Genomic DNA, 17,473 nt, shown 5'->3' on the forward strand with positions numbered 1-17,473 from the left:
TCTTACGCGTAACTGCAGGTTCTATATTAACCTCATGCAGACCCGAAGTAACACCTTTTTGAGTGACAGTCCTCGATTTTAGAGGCAGTTGTGGTGAACAGGTCTGAGCTCATTCTACACATGGCTGGCACATGAAGGGGGAGTAAAATACTAAATTTTAACATTTTTAAACTCTGTATAGTCCCTTTAAGTTCGTGTTCTGCTTTATTCGGGGTCCGGTGTGTCCAATGGCTATACTTCTTTCAAAATGTTAAAGATGAAGAAATCACAGAAATCATATACATTTCTTAAAATCAGCATGCCATACTTTTATATAAGGACTGGCTTCCAAGAATCTGAAACAACTCTAGGTACCATTTGCATTTGTAGCCATAGATTTTCATTTCTATGGTTCAGACAGTTGGGACATTCACTTACTAACTCAGAGATAGATCTATCTTTGATTCCTAGGTTTGCAAACCGTTTGAAATGTTGTGTGTCTAGAAGTCGCTCATCTGTGTGACTGAACAGTGAATGAGCGCTAAATAGAGATTCGAAATACAACCTGTTAGACAAATATTATGTCACAAAATATCAACTACCTCAACAACAAAAAAGTCCATCTCATAGTTATTTGTTAAACAGCTCTCTCTATTGATTCAGCGGTACTTTAGAAACTTCCTATGAGCCAAACTCACTGAGCACAACTCAATACCCCCTGCTGAGAATTCATGTTGGAAACTCTAAATTGATTATCTTCCGTGGCCGGCCCTCACTTTGACGAGGCTCTTCTGGAATATCGAGCTTGTAATTGCGTATTCCCACAAAAACCACCCAATGGTAACTTTTGTTTTTCAGCAAACCTCCTTCGAGTCACTGGTACGTCTCACTTCACTCCTAGAACCCGAAAAACTGCCGTCATTGCGAGATTGTGTGGGGCGTGGTTTGAAGTAATTATTTTAGATATCGCTGAAGTGAAAAATTGCAGGCCCTCTTGGCAAAATTGCAGCAACCCGGGGATTCGAAAAGGAAAGGCTTTGCCAAGATGAGGATCATTTTTTGCAGATTCTCATATAGATTTTCTCGTGGCGAAACACAAACAAGAGCACGAGGCATCAGATAAGTGAGGATTCTCCTGTTTTGAAATGCATGACACTGTAGGCTTGGTTTTGGGAGTGTAATTCGGGGCACACGTCTCTCCTGCTTTGGGATATATCGGGGCTGTGTATGAAGTCTCTTCCTCAGGCTGATTGCTATGCTGCTGCCGTGTCACCGGACTCGTGGAGTGATGGAGGACTTACTTAACTCTATTCAGCAAGGACAGCAAGAAGGGATACACTGTCCTCTGTGGCACTGCACCTGAAAGCCGGCGCTGGGTCTGAGCGCTGTGCAACATCGCCACCTGTTGGTCAACAGTATAGTCTTTCTGGTCTGTTATCTGTAAGTTATCTGATTTACTTTTTTTACCTTTACCACTTAACCATGAGGGTAGGTGTTTCAATCTGACTGTGGATTACAAGTTTTTGGTTTTCTTTTTGTTAGTCAATGTTTAATTTTTAATATCTTATCCATCACCTGAACCAAGGGTGATTTCCTCCAGTTTAGCTTTACCCAAATGAAAAAAAAGCATCAAAATAGCGACGAAAACGAGGATGAAAACATGATGAAAAAGCGATGAAAAAAAAGCGGTGAATAGGAAACAAAAACATGACAAAAACAAGGTGAAAAAGCAGCAAAAAAGCCAAAAAAGTGACAAAAACATGATGAAAAAGTGGTGGAAAAAACGGACCAAAACTTGACAAAAAAAGAGACAAAAGCACAACAAAAAATGCTTCAAGAAGGGCAACAAAAAGTGACAAAGACACGGTGAAAAAGTGGTGGGAAAAAAAGCGATGAAAAGGAAACAAAAACATGGCAAAAAGTGACAAAAACAGAGTGAAAAAGCAGCAGAAATGCCACAAAATTTGACAAAAAAGTGACAAAAACACGGTGAAAAAGTGGTGAAAAAAGCAATGAATAGGAAACAAAAATACATGACAATATGAGAGACAAAAACAGGACAAAAACGCTTCAAAAAAAAGCCACAAAAAGTGACAAAAAATCAATGAAAAAGCAATGAATAAAAAGGGTTGAAAAGGCAACAAAACGTGACATAAAAGTTACCATCAATTCTGTAGGTCTTAGCTTTCAAATGAGGAGTTACACTGGCTCTCCATTTGAGAAGCTTTAGATTTGGGTAAAGCAGAACTGGAGGCAATGCCCTCGGTTAAGAGGTTAAAATCCCAATCTTCGTCTACACCAGCCACACCCCACTTTCTTATGTGCTTGATGTGCAATCTTTAGGCCCCCTTGCAGGGCCTCTCAGGGTCCCAATGGGCCTCAGACCCCGCTTTGGGAACCACTGCTCTACGCAATAGCTGTTCAAAGTGGAATTTGATTGTGTCATCAAAATGAAGTTGCATTTTCAAAGATATTCAAACAAACAGAATAACATGAAATAGCAGGATCTTGCGTGAGACCATACAAAAGTAAATAGGTGTGTGGCAAGACACGGAATAATACATTTGTTGTTCTGTGTTATTCGTTGCTGCCTCTTTTAAGGGGAGTCACTCTCAAATGTCAACCATGAATCCCCTCTTTCTTTTACTCATATATTCACTCTCCAAAACAACTCCGTCACCTTTTTTAATATCCACCATGAATCGTCCCTCTGGAGTCCTTATTTCCCACCGTCGCTCCAAAGTAGAAGCTCAACATCTTTGCCGTGCGGTGTCTTCCTTCAGCATAAAGCACATCACAGGCCTTTAAACTAAAATATAGGTATTTTGGAAAAACAAGAAGAAAAAAAAAGTCAATTCACTATAAAATATTCCCTTGAACTAACTTTTACTTCTAGTTGCACGGACTTAAGTCGACCTCTCTGACCCGTCAACCCTCCGAAGAACAAACATGAAACAGACTGAAGCGCCTTTGATATTAATCTGAAAAGACGATTTGGACTCCATAACCGCACACACTGGGAACCGTCTTGTCACCGAAAGTGCATTGTTTTTGGCCCTGATAAAGAGATGCCAAAGGAGCGTGATACAAAATGATTCAGCCCAATAGATGGAAATTCATTCGCTCCCTTTCACGAGCGGTTACGCACCACTGGGCTCTCTCCCGCACAAAACAATCATCACATTTTAATAGACTCCGCTTGTGTCGGCGCGGAGGCAAAGAAAATTACAAATCAACAGGCACCTTTTTTTTTCGGAGACAATCAGGGAAAAGCGCGGCACTCAAAACAAACAAGTCTTGTGAACAATGAGCGTGAACCCGTGGAAGGCTTGTTCAACTTTAATACACGTCTAGAAAACATTAAGAAAATATGAAAGGTTTCTGATATGGTCTTTAAATCACAATTCAGCATGAAGAGTGAAGACAATGTTCTCGTGTCGTCTGCCTTAGCTCCACTGGTCGTTGTACTGGACGTTATGAAGCCTAGGCGTTAATTCAACTGGTAGACTAATTTCAGCATCATCTACCTCCAGCCAATGACCGGTTCCGTGAGGGCCACACCTCCACCTCAGCCATCAGCGTAAGAGCCGCACCTCCGTAGCAGCCAATCATCGCCCTCGGTCCCGCTTTTAAGCCCCAGCAATCATGGTTTGTTCGCTTCCCAGCTGTGTTGCAACCCACCTCCGCCTCTTCTGCCCACGGCTTCTACCTGCTGCATCTTCACGGGTCTCTTATACCACCACCAGTGTCCAGGCTCCGGGGGAAGACATCCCTAACCCCAAGCTGTTCATCCATACTGACTTTCATACATACATCGATGTCTACAAGGTCTGATCGCCAAAACCAATATACATGTCAATAAATCTTCCTAATCGCTGCTTTTGTCTGTTTGAGTCTATCCAGGTTGATATAACTATAAACATGATCTCCTCCCTCTGGACATCAGCTAATTTGGAAAGATCGTTTTGTAGTGGTGAAGCTCCATGCTCAAACACAGACCCTCTCCCCCACTCACGCCTTCTTTTGGTCAGTCTCCGTCATGCTCTGAGTGAGTTACGTCAGTTTAATTGTGAAATGTGTGAACTTGGATTTAGTTATCGTCCACCCCGAGCCAGAAGTCCTTAAAATGGCACTCAGGAAATTCATGACTAACACTGCCCGCTGTTATAGCTGCATGGGTGAGGGAATTACACCAGCCACTGCTCCCAGAAAGTGAAAGTTAATCAATAAATGATTTAAATGTGTTATACACTATTCATGACACATAGTGCACTATGAAAGTAAGTGAATTTTTCCACATTTTCAATAAGAGCATTTATGCGGTTGGAACTTCCTGCACTGCTGCTCCAGACTGGGACAGGAGGTAGTGCTGGGAGGAAGCCCCAGGGTCATCCTGGGACATGACAAAGTCTTTCCGGAGCACATTTGTCCTAGAGGAGCTAGAGAGAGTGGAGAAAGTGAGAAATATGATCCAATGATGCAATGGAGGCAAAATGTTGTATTGTACAAGAAAAATGTGCCCTTTTAAGCTTAATGTGTGCAAAGCTTCCAATAGGATCGATACAGACTGAATGGGACGAGTAATAGACTGTTACTAATAGTTAATTGTTCATAAGATAGAGTGTGAACTTTTGTTTATGGACCGGTGCTGCTGAGAGCAGGTCGAACAATATTGTGACACAACAGTGAAGAGCGACGTTATTAAAATACCAAAGAATTTAGGTTACTCTAAATAACCTGAGAACAAATACTGGTTTCTTCTTATTAATTTACAACCATTTCAATTCATCTTATCACTTACATTTCTCTATGTAATCCAGCAGAGGGCAGCATTTGTCTGGTCTTACACCCACCACTGTCACTGGTCACGCACCTCTCCTCTACCACGGTATAAACCACTCGGTTAGAGATGTACCTTTTGCCAGATAAAACACATTCCCAGACATTTCCCCACCCCATCCCACGGTGCCCTTTTTTGGCCAACGCTGCTGATTGGTTGAAAGTCAAAGTCGAGCTCCCGGGCTTTCCCATATAAACCCAAAGCAGATGGGAATATTGTATTGTTTTGAAGTAGGAGTTGAGGACTTTGAGAGGATTTGCCAACTTGTAGCACTTAAGGAGCGACCCTAAAACTTGGAGTAGTTCTTTTCAATATTTGCAAATCAGATTTTTTTGTAAGTGAGTAGAGGCCTATAGGTTTGTTTGTTTTTTAAACTTTTTTTTGGCACCGTTACTTTTGGCGTCATGTCGAACTCCTGTATCCAGCTGGGCGGCTTTCTCCTGAGTGTTTTGGGCTGGCTGGGCATCGTTATAGCCACAGCGACCAACGACTGGGTGCTCAACTGCAAGTACGGACTGAGCACCTGTAAGAAGATGGACGAGCTGAGCGCCAAGGGGCCATGGACGGAGTGCGTCATCTCCACCGGACAGTATCACTGCATCTCTCTTACGCAGTTACTGGACCTGCCAGGTACGCACGCACGCAAGCGCAAGCGCAAGTTTGATTCCCAGTGACAGTATAGGGAAATAATCAGACTGGTAAACGATTTGAGAAATGTTGGCTCGTACTACCTAAAGCTGGGGAACCTGATTTTTCCTGTTCCAACTGTGATTTATTTATTTTTTTGGCCCAAACTCTATTCTATCATGAACATTATATCTTTACATTTCCATTATTACAAACAAAACAAACACAACATGTTAAATTGATTATTTTACCATTCCTTATTTTATACTAAACCAACACTGCCTTGGGTATGAAAAGAAGAGTAAATGGGACTCCCCACCATGGAATTATAATTCTTAAAATATGTGTTTATTCCAACTCCCAAATCTTTATTCATTGGCCGTTGACCGTTTTTTTTTCTTTTTTTTTTAACTCAGCTTGTTTGTTATATATTACTTAAGTCAATCTTTCCATGCGTTGTATACTTTCTATAGTTTTAAGCCAATTCTTACAATTCAGGGGTTTAATTGATCTCCAGTTCCTTAATAATAGTAATCTGTTTTAGTGCCGGGATTCTAAAGGGTGATGGGTAACAAAGTCACATATGAGGCAAAACACCTATTATTAGGTACAGTATATCACCAAGAAGAGTTGAAAAAGGTGTGCAATATCTCTTTTGGATCTTTAGAATCTCGACACAATCACAATGTTCAAGTAAATTAATGATATGCGCGTTTCCCGCCAGTGTACAGCTTTGAGCGGTGGTTCGGTGAAGAATGGGGCAGCAAACCCAAAGTAAATGTCACTAGATTCTACTTCTACTGTATCTTCCATCGCTCCAAAAAAAAAATCGTAGGCGAAGATAATGCAACAAGATCTGCTTTTTGCTGTGTTTACAACAAACTCTGTGGTGGCAAAAATACATTCACTGTACGACAAGAAAAAGTCAGAATCCTAAATTTGGTTGAACAGAGCTGGAATAGTACATGTTGAGTAAAGTAACTTGAAAACATGCCCTATTCTGAAGTTAGGCATCCTTCAATTACAAATAGTGTTGCTCCTACAACTGATAATGCCAATTTTTCCAGTGAGGTCTGTATATTTCTTATAGTAATTTGCCTAAAATGTGGAATAATATTGCATTTTCTATGTGCAGTATAGTAGTATTTCAGATATAGCGGCTTGCTGGATATTGCCAAATACTCAAATACTTAACACTGCATCCCTATACAGTGCCATAACATAATAGATAAAAAAACAAACATTTGTTGGTCCAAATAAAAGCCTGGGGTCAAACAAACATATAACATAGTTGTTGTTTTTTTCAAGTATTTGCATATCATTACACTGTATTGTGAAGTTCTTCATTACAATATATTCTCAGTACAATATACTGGGCACGGTCCTAACATCAATTCTATGCACTACAACTAGCTCAAAATAACCACTACTAGTGCTGTTGCAAAAACATTACATTGACATACAATATTGTAAATCACTTAGGTCTTCCAGTCATGCATCTGATTTAGTATTTCAAAGCCTTTTTATTTCTACACAAACTGATTTTATGGAACATAAATATAAACGTAAATGTATGTGTTTTGCAGCTTACATCCAGACGACCCGCGCCCTCATGATCACTGGGTGCATCCTGGGACTGCCCGCGGTGGGATTGCTGCTCATGTCCATGCCCTGCATCAACCTCGGCAACGAGCCCCAGAGCTCCAAGAACCAGCGCACGGTCATCGGAGGAGTGCTCACACTGGTAGTCGGTAAGAAAACCTGATAAGGCTACTTCAATCACTGCACTATAGGAAAATGATCCAGTTGGACAGAGCTATGGAGGCAGAAGAATGCAATAAGTTATGAAGGACATTCCCTGATTATACTAAAGGTGAGCAATCCGTTACTGATAATGATGTCCTTGTGTTCTTTGGCAAAACACTTCAACCCTACAAAGTTCTAAAATAAATTCAAAATCTTACAAATTGTTAGGTTCCATCTTGTATTTCTATGGTTTTCTGGAGATAGCGGTAGAAATCAGAAGCAGCAGTGTTAGCACAGGTGTTGTTGTTTCATGCTCCAACCTGGACCCCGTGCCATTGACCTCCCGTGACCTCAAATGAGAAGCAGCTGACGGGTGAGGATGTGCAATATGGCCGCCTTCCTTCCCACACATACTAGATCCACCACTGACACAGAAAGCCCTGCACATTCCTACCCCCCGTGCCTCAGCTGTCCACACCCTGCTAGTGACTGACCGGGTCCTCCTGGAAACTGACCGCTTTACCGGGCTAAAAATGCAGTGTTTTTCACTGTCTGTGTCAGTGAAAAGTCGAACACCTGCCTCCGATTGTGTATTTTCCATCGGCTGTTGTTGACTGTCAAAGCATCGACCTTTCCAATACAAGCAGGGTACTTCAACTCAATTTCAAACATGAACAAAATCAATAAACTTCATATATTTTTTGAAGGTTTCATACCGAGCTACTTTTTTGTCATGAATTATAAACATGTTTTGATTTAACTTTTCCCATAGTATCCCAAATGTGCGACTGTCCTGCAATAATATTCCTAAACTGCCCCAATAGTGAATTAATACCTCATCACCACATTCAGCGATCATGGAATAGCGAGATCTGTGCTTCCATGTCACGTAAGCTGCTAATACATACTGTTGGGGAGACCGGGGCTATTTGTCACACTTTTTTTTTTCTAGAGCTTGCTGCTCATCAACAGAAAATCAGAAAAACAGAAGAAAAAAAAAAGAGTCAGACCTGCATTAAATGAAAGCTTGAAGCCTTGACTTAGAGGAGACCTCGCTCTCTTTTTTTTCTATCATATTGAGATAAATAGTTATTAACCGTCAAACACAACAAAACGGACTGACGATATGCAGGGCAAGTTGTCACAATGTTTGGGGTTGGTTGTCACAATATTTTTTAATGGAGTTTTTAATGTTAACATGAAATTTGCTAAACTTTTGTAACCTTTTGTTGTCCCACCATTTGTACCCCATGTGACAAATAACCCCTTAGTCGGTGTAACAAAATGAGTTCGGGAATGAGACGTCATATCGCTAAGCATTATGGGATTAGCAGCAATTGTAAACTAATGGAGATTTTAAAAGTTAAAATACTGGAGTTATTGTTCACATTAAAACACTTGGACACCACAATGTGTTTACAAGCAGTAACTCAGCAGCTAATGGAGTTGTTCCACGGCTATTTTCTTCACGTTTTATACTGTTTTTAGCTAATGTTGGTCAATGGAATGTATGCTAACAGCTGCAAAGATGGTGGCTCTCCATGGTAACTGCAGAATTTCCCGAACTCTATAGCCCCAAGTGTCCACTTTACAAACAATGTAAGCTAGCTAACACATTTCTGTAGCATGTTTGCTCTGAAACGGCTCAAATCCAAGATAACATCTCTGTCTTTCAGATCAGTAATAACCCAGACATTAAAGTTTGGGAAAAGGCATAAAAACAATTCAAATGTGTCCTCTCCTCACGTCCTCAGTCCAAATGAGGAAATGATTATTGGTAGAGAAGAAGAATACACATATTATGTGTCAGTACCAGCACACAGCACCCTCTAGTGTGGCTATAAAAAGTAATTCAATAAATGACCCTGTATGACAAGTACCCCCGGTCTCCCCTACTATTGCTTACGAGGCAACCTGTCTGGAGCCATGGGCAACCGCAGTGCAGCAAACAGAGACCCATCTTCAGATCTTGAGCCAGGATGTTGGTCCGAGGTGTCCAGCTGGATGATTATATCGCAAACGTTGCTTTAACTTGAACTTTTGAGTATTTTCTTCTCCGGCTGTAACATAAATCCTAAACATGTTTTTTCTGTATCCCATCAGGTGCGTGTGGGATGGTGTCCACAGTCTGGTTCCCCATCGGCGCGTACCAGGAGCAGGGGCTGATGTCGTTCGGCTTCTCCCTGTACACGGGCTGGATCGGGACCCTCTTCTCCCTGCTGAGCGGCTGCATGTTGGCCTGCTGCGTGTCCGAGTCCCACTCACGCTCGTATCAGGACAACAATCGCTTCTACTACTCCAAACAGGGCAGCAACAACGGCCCGGCAGCGGCATCGGCTAATCACGCTAAGAGCGCCCACGTGTGATGGGACCATTGTATGTACTGTGTATTAGAGAGTAGCGGTTCTTCATCTCTTCACCACGGGCCTCTGTATTCAATATTTGGCTTTCAAAGTACAACGGCGCAAGATCAAGCACGGACTATCTGCCACAGGATCAAACCAATATAAAAGGAAGCAGACCGCCACAACAAAAAAACCTGGATCTACATCAGATCTAAAAACCAAGTCTGAACCAGGTCCAAACCATATCTAAACAAGGACTTGCCCTCACTAAAGCACAGTACAATTCTCCTGAGTTCCACCAGAAGAAGACCGATAAGACTCTTAAATGTCCTTGAATCATCACGTTTTTAACTACTACGTTTCTTCAACAATGGATCAATAATTGCTTTGAGACTTTTTCCTCCTGAGATATGGCCCACTCAGACACTTCAGAGCGTGGGAGAGTGGTCCGCTGTTTGTCATCCTGATTCATAATTAGATGTTTTGTGATTTCCTTTGATATATTTTGCTATTTTAAGACATTTTTATTACAATGAAGAATTCCTTAGGTCTCGTGTAAATTCAGCTCTTGAATAATAGCCTTCATTAAAAGGCGTTGCTCTGTTTTTCTTTTCAATTGCCGAAACAATATTTCAAATGAAAAGCCTTTGTCTGCGTTATATGTACAGGGAACATGTGGGTAGTTTAGAGTTTAGGCCACGTACTGGCCTACTTTGTCACTGAATGTAAAATACATTTTGACTAACTTGTATTCAGTCCAAGGCTAAGAACAGCTTTCTGGAAGCGTGAGAACAGACAATGGAGGGGCATCTAACTCTGTTACTCTTGGTTTCTTTTAACTCTTCAAGAGAGACTGTGTTCTGGCAATTACGCTTTTATTTTAAAGGCCCTGTACAGAAAAAAAAAAACAGAAACGTGTGTCCCTGAAATCTTTGAAATTGGGATGTTTGAAATGGACAGGGGAATGAGTTTGGACCACAGTTCACACTGTACTCACTCCCTCTTTCACTGTTTGTAAAAAAAATAAAAAATAATAAATAACAGTTACTGGGCATTTAAGTATGAAAATGAGTTTCAGCTTAGATCTTTTTTTATAAATATGCAATAACAAATCATAAAGCAGTGCCTTCATTGTATGTGAGTACTTTGAATATGTATTTTTTCTTAGTGTAAAATTTGACTTTGCAAATACACATTATGAAAAATACCTATTAATTGTCTATATATACCTCAAGATGACCAAAGCATACTTGCAATGAAAATGAATATACACTAGCAACTTTTACTATTTTTATCATACTTTTTACACTTTCTGAACAAAGGTATGTGTTTAGCCCCATGATGTACTATGACTGTACAGTGCTTTGTTCCTCCTCCTCCGCCTGCAGTCTTTATGATTACATTGATAGTATTTTGTACCCGATGTTACTTGAACGTGTCGAATACCGATCTGGGATACGGAGCTGATATGTTCACCCTGAATCATCCCCTGCAGTGTTATCTGTATTATTTATTGTGCTGATGATTTTCTACAATAAAGAAATGGAAGGGATCTCATTGTCGATTCATATTCTTTTAGGACTTGGCGTGTGGAAATGCTTTAAATAGCTAAAGTGAAACGTGACATTTTGAACTACAGATCCTAGAAAAATTACATAAATAAAATAACATTTAGTGAATAGAACCAGGCTTCTGTTTAAATCCATGAAGGTTTTGAATAATTTTCAGACATGGATGAAATAGCGTTTTGGTCCAATGATGAAAGCATTACACAGAGCTGAGCCTGAGCCTGGCTGTAATGTAGGAACATTGGCAAAGGTGTTTATTTTCATTTCATTTACCCGTTCGTACAATCATCCCTTCGCTTCGAACAGCACAGGCAAGGTATGCACTCGTTCTCCTCTTTCCCACTTCTTTGGAGAAAAACAACTGTGTGTCATATCTTGAAAGTGACTTGTTGACCTTGAGACACTAAAACAGAAACATGTATTCCGGAACGCCACACTGTGTACCGGGCCTCCCCCAGTCCCTCTATCACGCTGCCCCGGGGTGGGAGAGAGAGGAGGTAATGACGCATCAGATAAATACTCACTCATCTAGGAATAAAGTGACTCATATCTAAAACTGACATGATATGCAGAAATACATGTTGTTCATTGTTATCAGATCGTACTTACTGTATCTTACAATACACAATGCACGATCACCGTCTTTATCCCGTCTGACTTTTAAGGGATGTTAATGTTGAAGAAAGTACTGAGCTCGAAGGTTAGATATGTAACTGTAACTTGGGCAACTGTCTGAGCTGCCCAAATCAAATTGCACCAGCCCCTTATGGCTCCTCCTGCAGGTGGGGGGTCTACAGAAGGACGGCCTCATGATTGACCGGGTCTGTTGGTCTCTCATAAGGGGCTTCTGAACCGCTCTTTGTTTGACCCGTCACCTAGGACCTGTTTGCAATGGGAGACCCTACCGGGGGCACGAATCCCCCGACAACAGAGCCCCCAGGATCATTCTGGTGCTCAAACTTTTTTATTTTATTTTATTTTATTTTATTTTATTTTATTTTATTTTATTTTATTTTATTTTATTTTATTTTATTTTATTTTATTTTATTTTATTTTAGTTTAGTTTAGTTTAGTTTAGTTTAGTTTAGTTTAGTTTAGTTTAGTTTAGTTTAGTTTAGTTTAGTTTAGTTTAGTTTAGTTTAGTTTAGTTCAGTTCAGTTCAGTTTAGTTTAGTTTAGTTTAGTTTAGTTTAGTTTAGTTTAGTTTAGTTTAGTTTAGTTTAGTTTAGTTAACCTATCCATATGGCAACAGAAAGTCACTTTTAAATAAAATGTATGATCATCTATGAGAGACTTTAGACTCACACCCCAGGTGCTAAAAACGTTTACAGCTGCACCATTGAAAGCATCCTGACCGGCAGCATCACATTGTGGATGGAGGGGGGGGGGGGGGCTGCACTGAGCAGGATTGCCTGGCTCTCAGGGTAGTGGTCCGCTCGGCACAGAGGATCCTGAAGATCAGTCTTCCTAAACTGGACGACATTTACACTTAGAGATTCCGACACTGGGCCGACAAGATCGTGAGGGACACCGGCCACCCTGATAACAACCTGTTCTTCCTGCTCCCATCAGGGAGGCGACACCGCCTTCCCAAGACTACAACTGAGAGGATGAGAAAAATTTTCCATCCTGAGGCTATTTGACTGCTTAATAAATCTGACTAGCACCTCCTCCGTCCTAATGTTCAAAGTGTAATTTTTGTTGACTACTTTTAATGCATTACTGCAAATACTACTATTAAGCCACTTTTACTCATCTAATACAGCTACTTTCACTCCCTCAAAAATACCTCCTATTGAAACTACACATAATTGTTGTCCCTCCCTGTATGAAAGTGTGTGCGTATTTTATTATAACGTTGGCTAATGCAGCTCCAGGCATGAAGCCACGGATCCCACAGGAGAGCAGACTGTCCTCTGAAGTGCAGCGTGTGCCAAAAACATGATACATGCTTATTACCTCAAAGAGATGGGCTCAGAAAACGCTGACCTGGCCCTCCCCATATACTCTCATAACCCCATTGTTATTGCGTAAATGATGAGTTATGAGCCTGAGATTAATATCTGCTATTTGTTTACGCTGTTCATCATTGTCATGTCTGGCTACATGTTCACATACATGCAGTGGTAAGCCTAATAAAAAGAGATATTGGACCAATCTTTCATGTATGTTGTCCCAAAGCAAGGATTTAAGTATTATAGTTATGTATTATTTCACTTTGGGAATTTATACAAAGCACAATAAGCTATTTACTTTTCCTATACACGGCCAAACATATTTTCTATGAACACTTTAAAACACAAACCCATTTAACATAACAATTTTATTAACTCTTCAGGGTTTATAGGCAAAAGAAGGTCAAATTTAATGCTTTTCAATGCTAAGCTAGCGCATGTCTATGGTAACTAGTAGCCTGCATTAAAAACAGTCTGACCCAAGCGTGCACCTGAGGCAAATCACTTATAACACCAGACTGATATAAATGTCTGTGTTGACTGATTTTTTTTTTTATATAACCATTTTGCATTTAAAATAACTTACATTTGAGCAGCATCAGCTTCCTGGTTGTAAGCTACGCAGTGGCGGAGTGATCTGCTCGGTTACCGGATCTACGGTAGTTTGTTTACCTGCGGCATTACTACACGTGGAATTCACAAAGAAGCTTTCTACAAATCAGATATGGCAACGTTTGGAGGACTGCCCCATGATTTTGAAGTTTTTTTTTAATGCAGGCTACTAGTTACCATAGACATGCGCTAGCCTAGAACTAGCGCACCACTAAACTCTTCAAATATAAGGACTGCATGAATATTAAAAATATATCTCCAGAAATCAACAACACTCTGGATAACTAGGAAATGAGGCCCTATGTCAAAAAATCCTGAAATATCCGTTTAATGCCAGTTTGAATCCAATTTAGCCTAATGCTTGTCAATGACATTGAAGGCTTTGGTTTTGGGACAATTCATTTATTTTGTGTCTTTCAGGAGAGTCCAGACTCCAGAATGTGTCCTATTGTACGTCCGGAGGAAACCTATGCAAACACGAGAATGTGCAAATTCCACAAATGCCCACTCGGCCCAGGCATCAAACCTGACACCGGCTATAACTTCATTTTAAATTTCAGAACATCAGTCTTCATAAACATTTTTGACGACTGGGCAATTCCATTTTTTTTAGCTGGAGGCCAGTGATCACTTGAATATTTTGATAATATTGTAACTCTTGAGTCACTGTGTTTTTGCTGATCACGTGCCTCCTCTGCCCCAGACTCAGCCAAACCAAAACATGACTGGGCACTGGTCCGTCCTCCTGGCATCTCAAGGACAGTTAGTGAGCAGTGCGTAATGTTAATATTTTGCACATAACTAGTTTTAGTGGTGCCCTGTAGACTTGATGTAATTGGTGTGTGGGATTGACTTTGGCTGTTCACGCATACCTGTCTGTTACAGGAAGGATTTTACACTTTGTTTTATACTTACATCAGCAGCATGAGTGATTTCTTATCTTCCCGTACACTCCAAATACAAAATGTAGCTGCGAAGTGACTCAAGGATTTGATTTGTAAACGTGTAAAAGCCAGCGTATGGTTTGAATAATAAACAAATATTCACTAACTGCCCCAAACAAAAGTATTAATAGATTCATATGGTTTTGTTTTGTGGTAGACAGTCAATCAATCAATATGTGAGATATTCCTGAGACAGAGAATGTGGTTTTGGTTCACCACAGCTTCAGCAAAAGAACGACATGAGACTCTTTTTTTTGGTATTTGCAATAAATAACTTTCATTGTTGCATGGAAGCAATATCAACATAAAATAATAAAAACAGTGCAACCAACACATATGGAAGAAGAAACGCATTACAAAATCCAACCTAAAAAAAAACCAACAACAACATTTTACTCACATTTGTGCCAAAATATACAGAAGAAATATCTAAAGCCAATCCCACTGATCGCACGGACTGGTCACGGCGAACACTAAAGCGACGGAGAAACATGGCGGCTGCACAAACACATAACAGACTTTCAAAGCAATAGTGGCAATGCCAGATTATGCTGTATATTCAAAAGTTTGTGCACACGTTTCCTACAGCTATTGTCCTAAATTTGAAAACCCCTCAAAGGAAAGGATTAAGGATTTACAAAGAGCAGTTCTAGGCTTGTTAAAAATATATTTTCTTCCGGGGCTTGTGTGAAGAAGACTTTTTCTGTTGTGCACATGGACCTATACATTGGGGTAAAACATTGCGACCAACTGGCTGTAATCAATGACCATTTGTGTCATGTACTCTATGTATGGCACTGCAAACCGGAACCCAAATAAGATTCAGTTTATGAGCCGGTCTGCCCGAATTACTTGATTATCTTAGCAAAATAACCCACTCAGGCAAGTGGTCGTAATGTTGTGTACCATTCATCTGGACAACTGTAGAAAAATACCTTTTTGTTATGTTTACCACATAATGTCATTGTGCCTACGACGTTAACTGCTATGGCATTATCTAAATACTATTGGAAAACAATGTACTATTTTAAAAAGCAATATTAGTTCCACTGGGATGTCCTCACTGTGTGAACTGTCCATTCAGAAACAGTAAACAAAGATGGCGGGCTTTGGCTTTCAGACGTTGTGGGTTAAGAGGAAGTGTCTCTGGTGTTTGTGAGGTTACTGTAGGGGCCTCCATTACAAGTGTGCTGCTACATACAGCCTGAAAAAACACAGAGCTCGTCCTTAAGCTGGAGTCAAGTTTGCAAATAAAGCTGTTAAGTACTTTCAATCCATTTCTTTATTTAAAGCAGTACTAAGTAACTTGTTTACCTTAATAAAACCTTTTTCGTAGTGTCTCTGGGGGTAATACAAATGTTAATAGGATGATTGGGGGGTCTTTCATCTCTCCCTGGCGTCTCTGGCCAGAAAACCACACTTGCAGCTTTCCCTGCCCCAATACACACTAATGAAATCAGGAAGAAGAAGCTAGCAGGCTAACGGGCAAAGCTAACTGCGGGCTAGCGCCACTTAAACAGTATTTACAGCCAAGTTTGAATGAAAAAAATGATCTCCATGTTTTTTTTGGATGTACAACATCCCTCTATCCCTTTGTCTTTTCTGTCAGCGTAGTATTTACGCTCACGGACAACTAGTGAGTAAAAATCTGCAAGATGCTGGGACACCTGCAGTGGTGCTTATGGCCTCTAGAGGCATGAATTACTTAGTACTGCTTTAAGCATTAATTCTGGTTGACACCGTGTTGTTGTTGTTGTTCTTTTTAAAATCACACTAAGAATTGGTCATTTAAGTAGGTAGCTGAAAGCAATTATCTAACTGCACAGCCAAACCAGTATCAAAACAATTCCAATTTCCGCAGCCTTCCCCGATTTTAAACTGCAGAACACAGTAGGCTATATAAATAAAACCCAGCTTTAAGGACCAGATCCGCATTCACTTCAATGTAAAAAAAAAGAAAAACGGTGTCTTACTGTAGTCAATCCCCACATGCAAACAAACACAGCAACAGTCGAAGTCTGAGCCTCGTGCACTGAGCATGCTACACACAGGCTACACCATCAGCGGCACACGCATGCATTCACTCGTTCACTGGAACAAAACTCAACACAACATGGAAAAAAATCTTTCTGTACAGGTTTGTCACGGGCGGCGCGTGTTTGCGCCACTTTGGCTGAGCTATGAAAGAAGCAGCAGCAGTTCAGTAGTAGCAGAAAAAGTCGCAGTAGTTGCAGTAGTAGTGGTAGTAGTAGTAATAGTAGTACAGATGAAGTGTTAGGGATGTGCAGTAAAAAGAGTGTGCAATTGTTATGCACTAGAAGACTCTAAATGGACAATTCAGCAAAAGCAGCAAAAACTATACATATACTATTGTATACTTTTAAATAATAATGTATTTTCTCGCCTACTTACTCCAGATAGGGGAGCTTAGAGTTTATATTTTCAATATAGGAGCTTCTATTTAGATTCACACCAAAGATAGAGTCTGCAGCCTCAGTTCCCAGATCACTGTCTTTCCATCAACTGTACAAAAAACCACTAGGATAAGTTATTCATCTTTCTACCTTGATACAAAATATTTTTGATTGCATATGTTTGACATTAATGTTATGTATATCAACTACTAGGCCAAGTATCTTGACAATGATCACCTACATTTAGCGCACTTTTCCTTTTTGTCTCCAATTCTTAACAAGCATGGCAAAATCATCCATTACCAGAGTCTCCAATAGTGACATTCGGATAATTTCACTGGGCAACACAATGGGCCTATGTCTTCAAGAAAACGTGTGTTGATTGGCGAGGGATGGGACGTGTCCAAAGCAGAGGTAGGGTGGGGCTTTAGCGTGGCATCTTTA

The 17,473-nt window shown here is 40.4% G+C and overlaps 1 protein-coding gene across 1 annotated transcript; it reads left to right on the plus strand.

The window, feature by feature from the left end:
* The first annotated feature begins 5,121 nt into the window (after window positions 1-5,121).
* cldn11a (claudin 11a) lies at window positions 5,122-10,192 on the plus strand. The gene is made up of 3 exons (XM_079573807.1): window positions 5,122-5,449; window positions 7,033-7,197; window positions 9,296-10,192. Exons 1-3 carry the CDS (start codon window positions 5,224-5,226, stop codon window positions 9,556-9,558), a joined length of 654 nt encoding a protein of 217 aa, XP_079429933.1. The 5' UTR covers window positions 5,122-5,223; the 3' UTR covers window positions 9,559-10,192.
* The last annotated feature ends 7,281 nt before the right edge of the window (window positions 10,193-17,473 follow it).

This window comes from Gobius niger, assembly GCF_951799975.1.
Source record: "Gobius niger genome assembly, chromosome: 16".
Classification (NCBI taxonomy): Eukaryota; Metazoa; Chordata; class Actinopteri; order Gobiiformes; family Gobiidae; genus Gobius; species Gobius niger.

Coding starts and splice junctions, on each gene's coding strand:
- cldn11a (XM_079573807.1), top strand. CDS start 5,224: ATGTCGAACTCCTGTATCCAGCTGGGCGGCTTTCTCCTGAGTGTTTTG. Junction 5,450..7,032: donor GCAGTTACTGGACCTGCCAG/GTACGCACGCAC, acceptor TGTGTTTTGCAG/CTTACATCCAGACGACCCGC. Junction 7,198..9,295: donor AGTGCTCACACTGGTAGTCG/GTAAGAAAACCT, acceptor GTATCCCATCAG/GTGCGTGTGGGATGGTGTCC.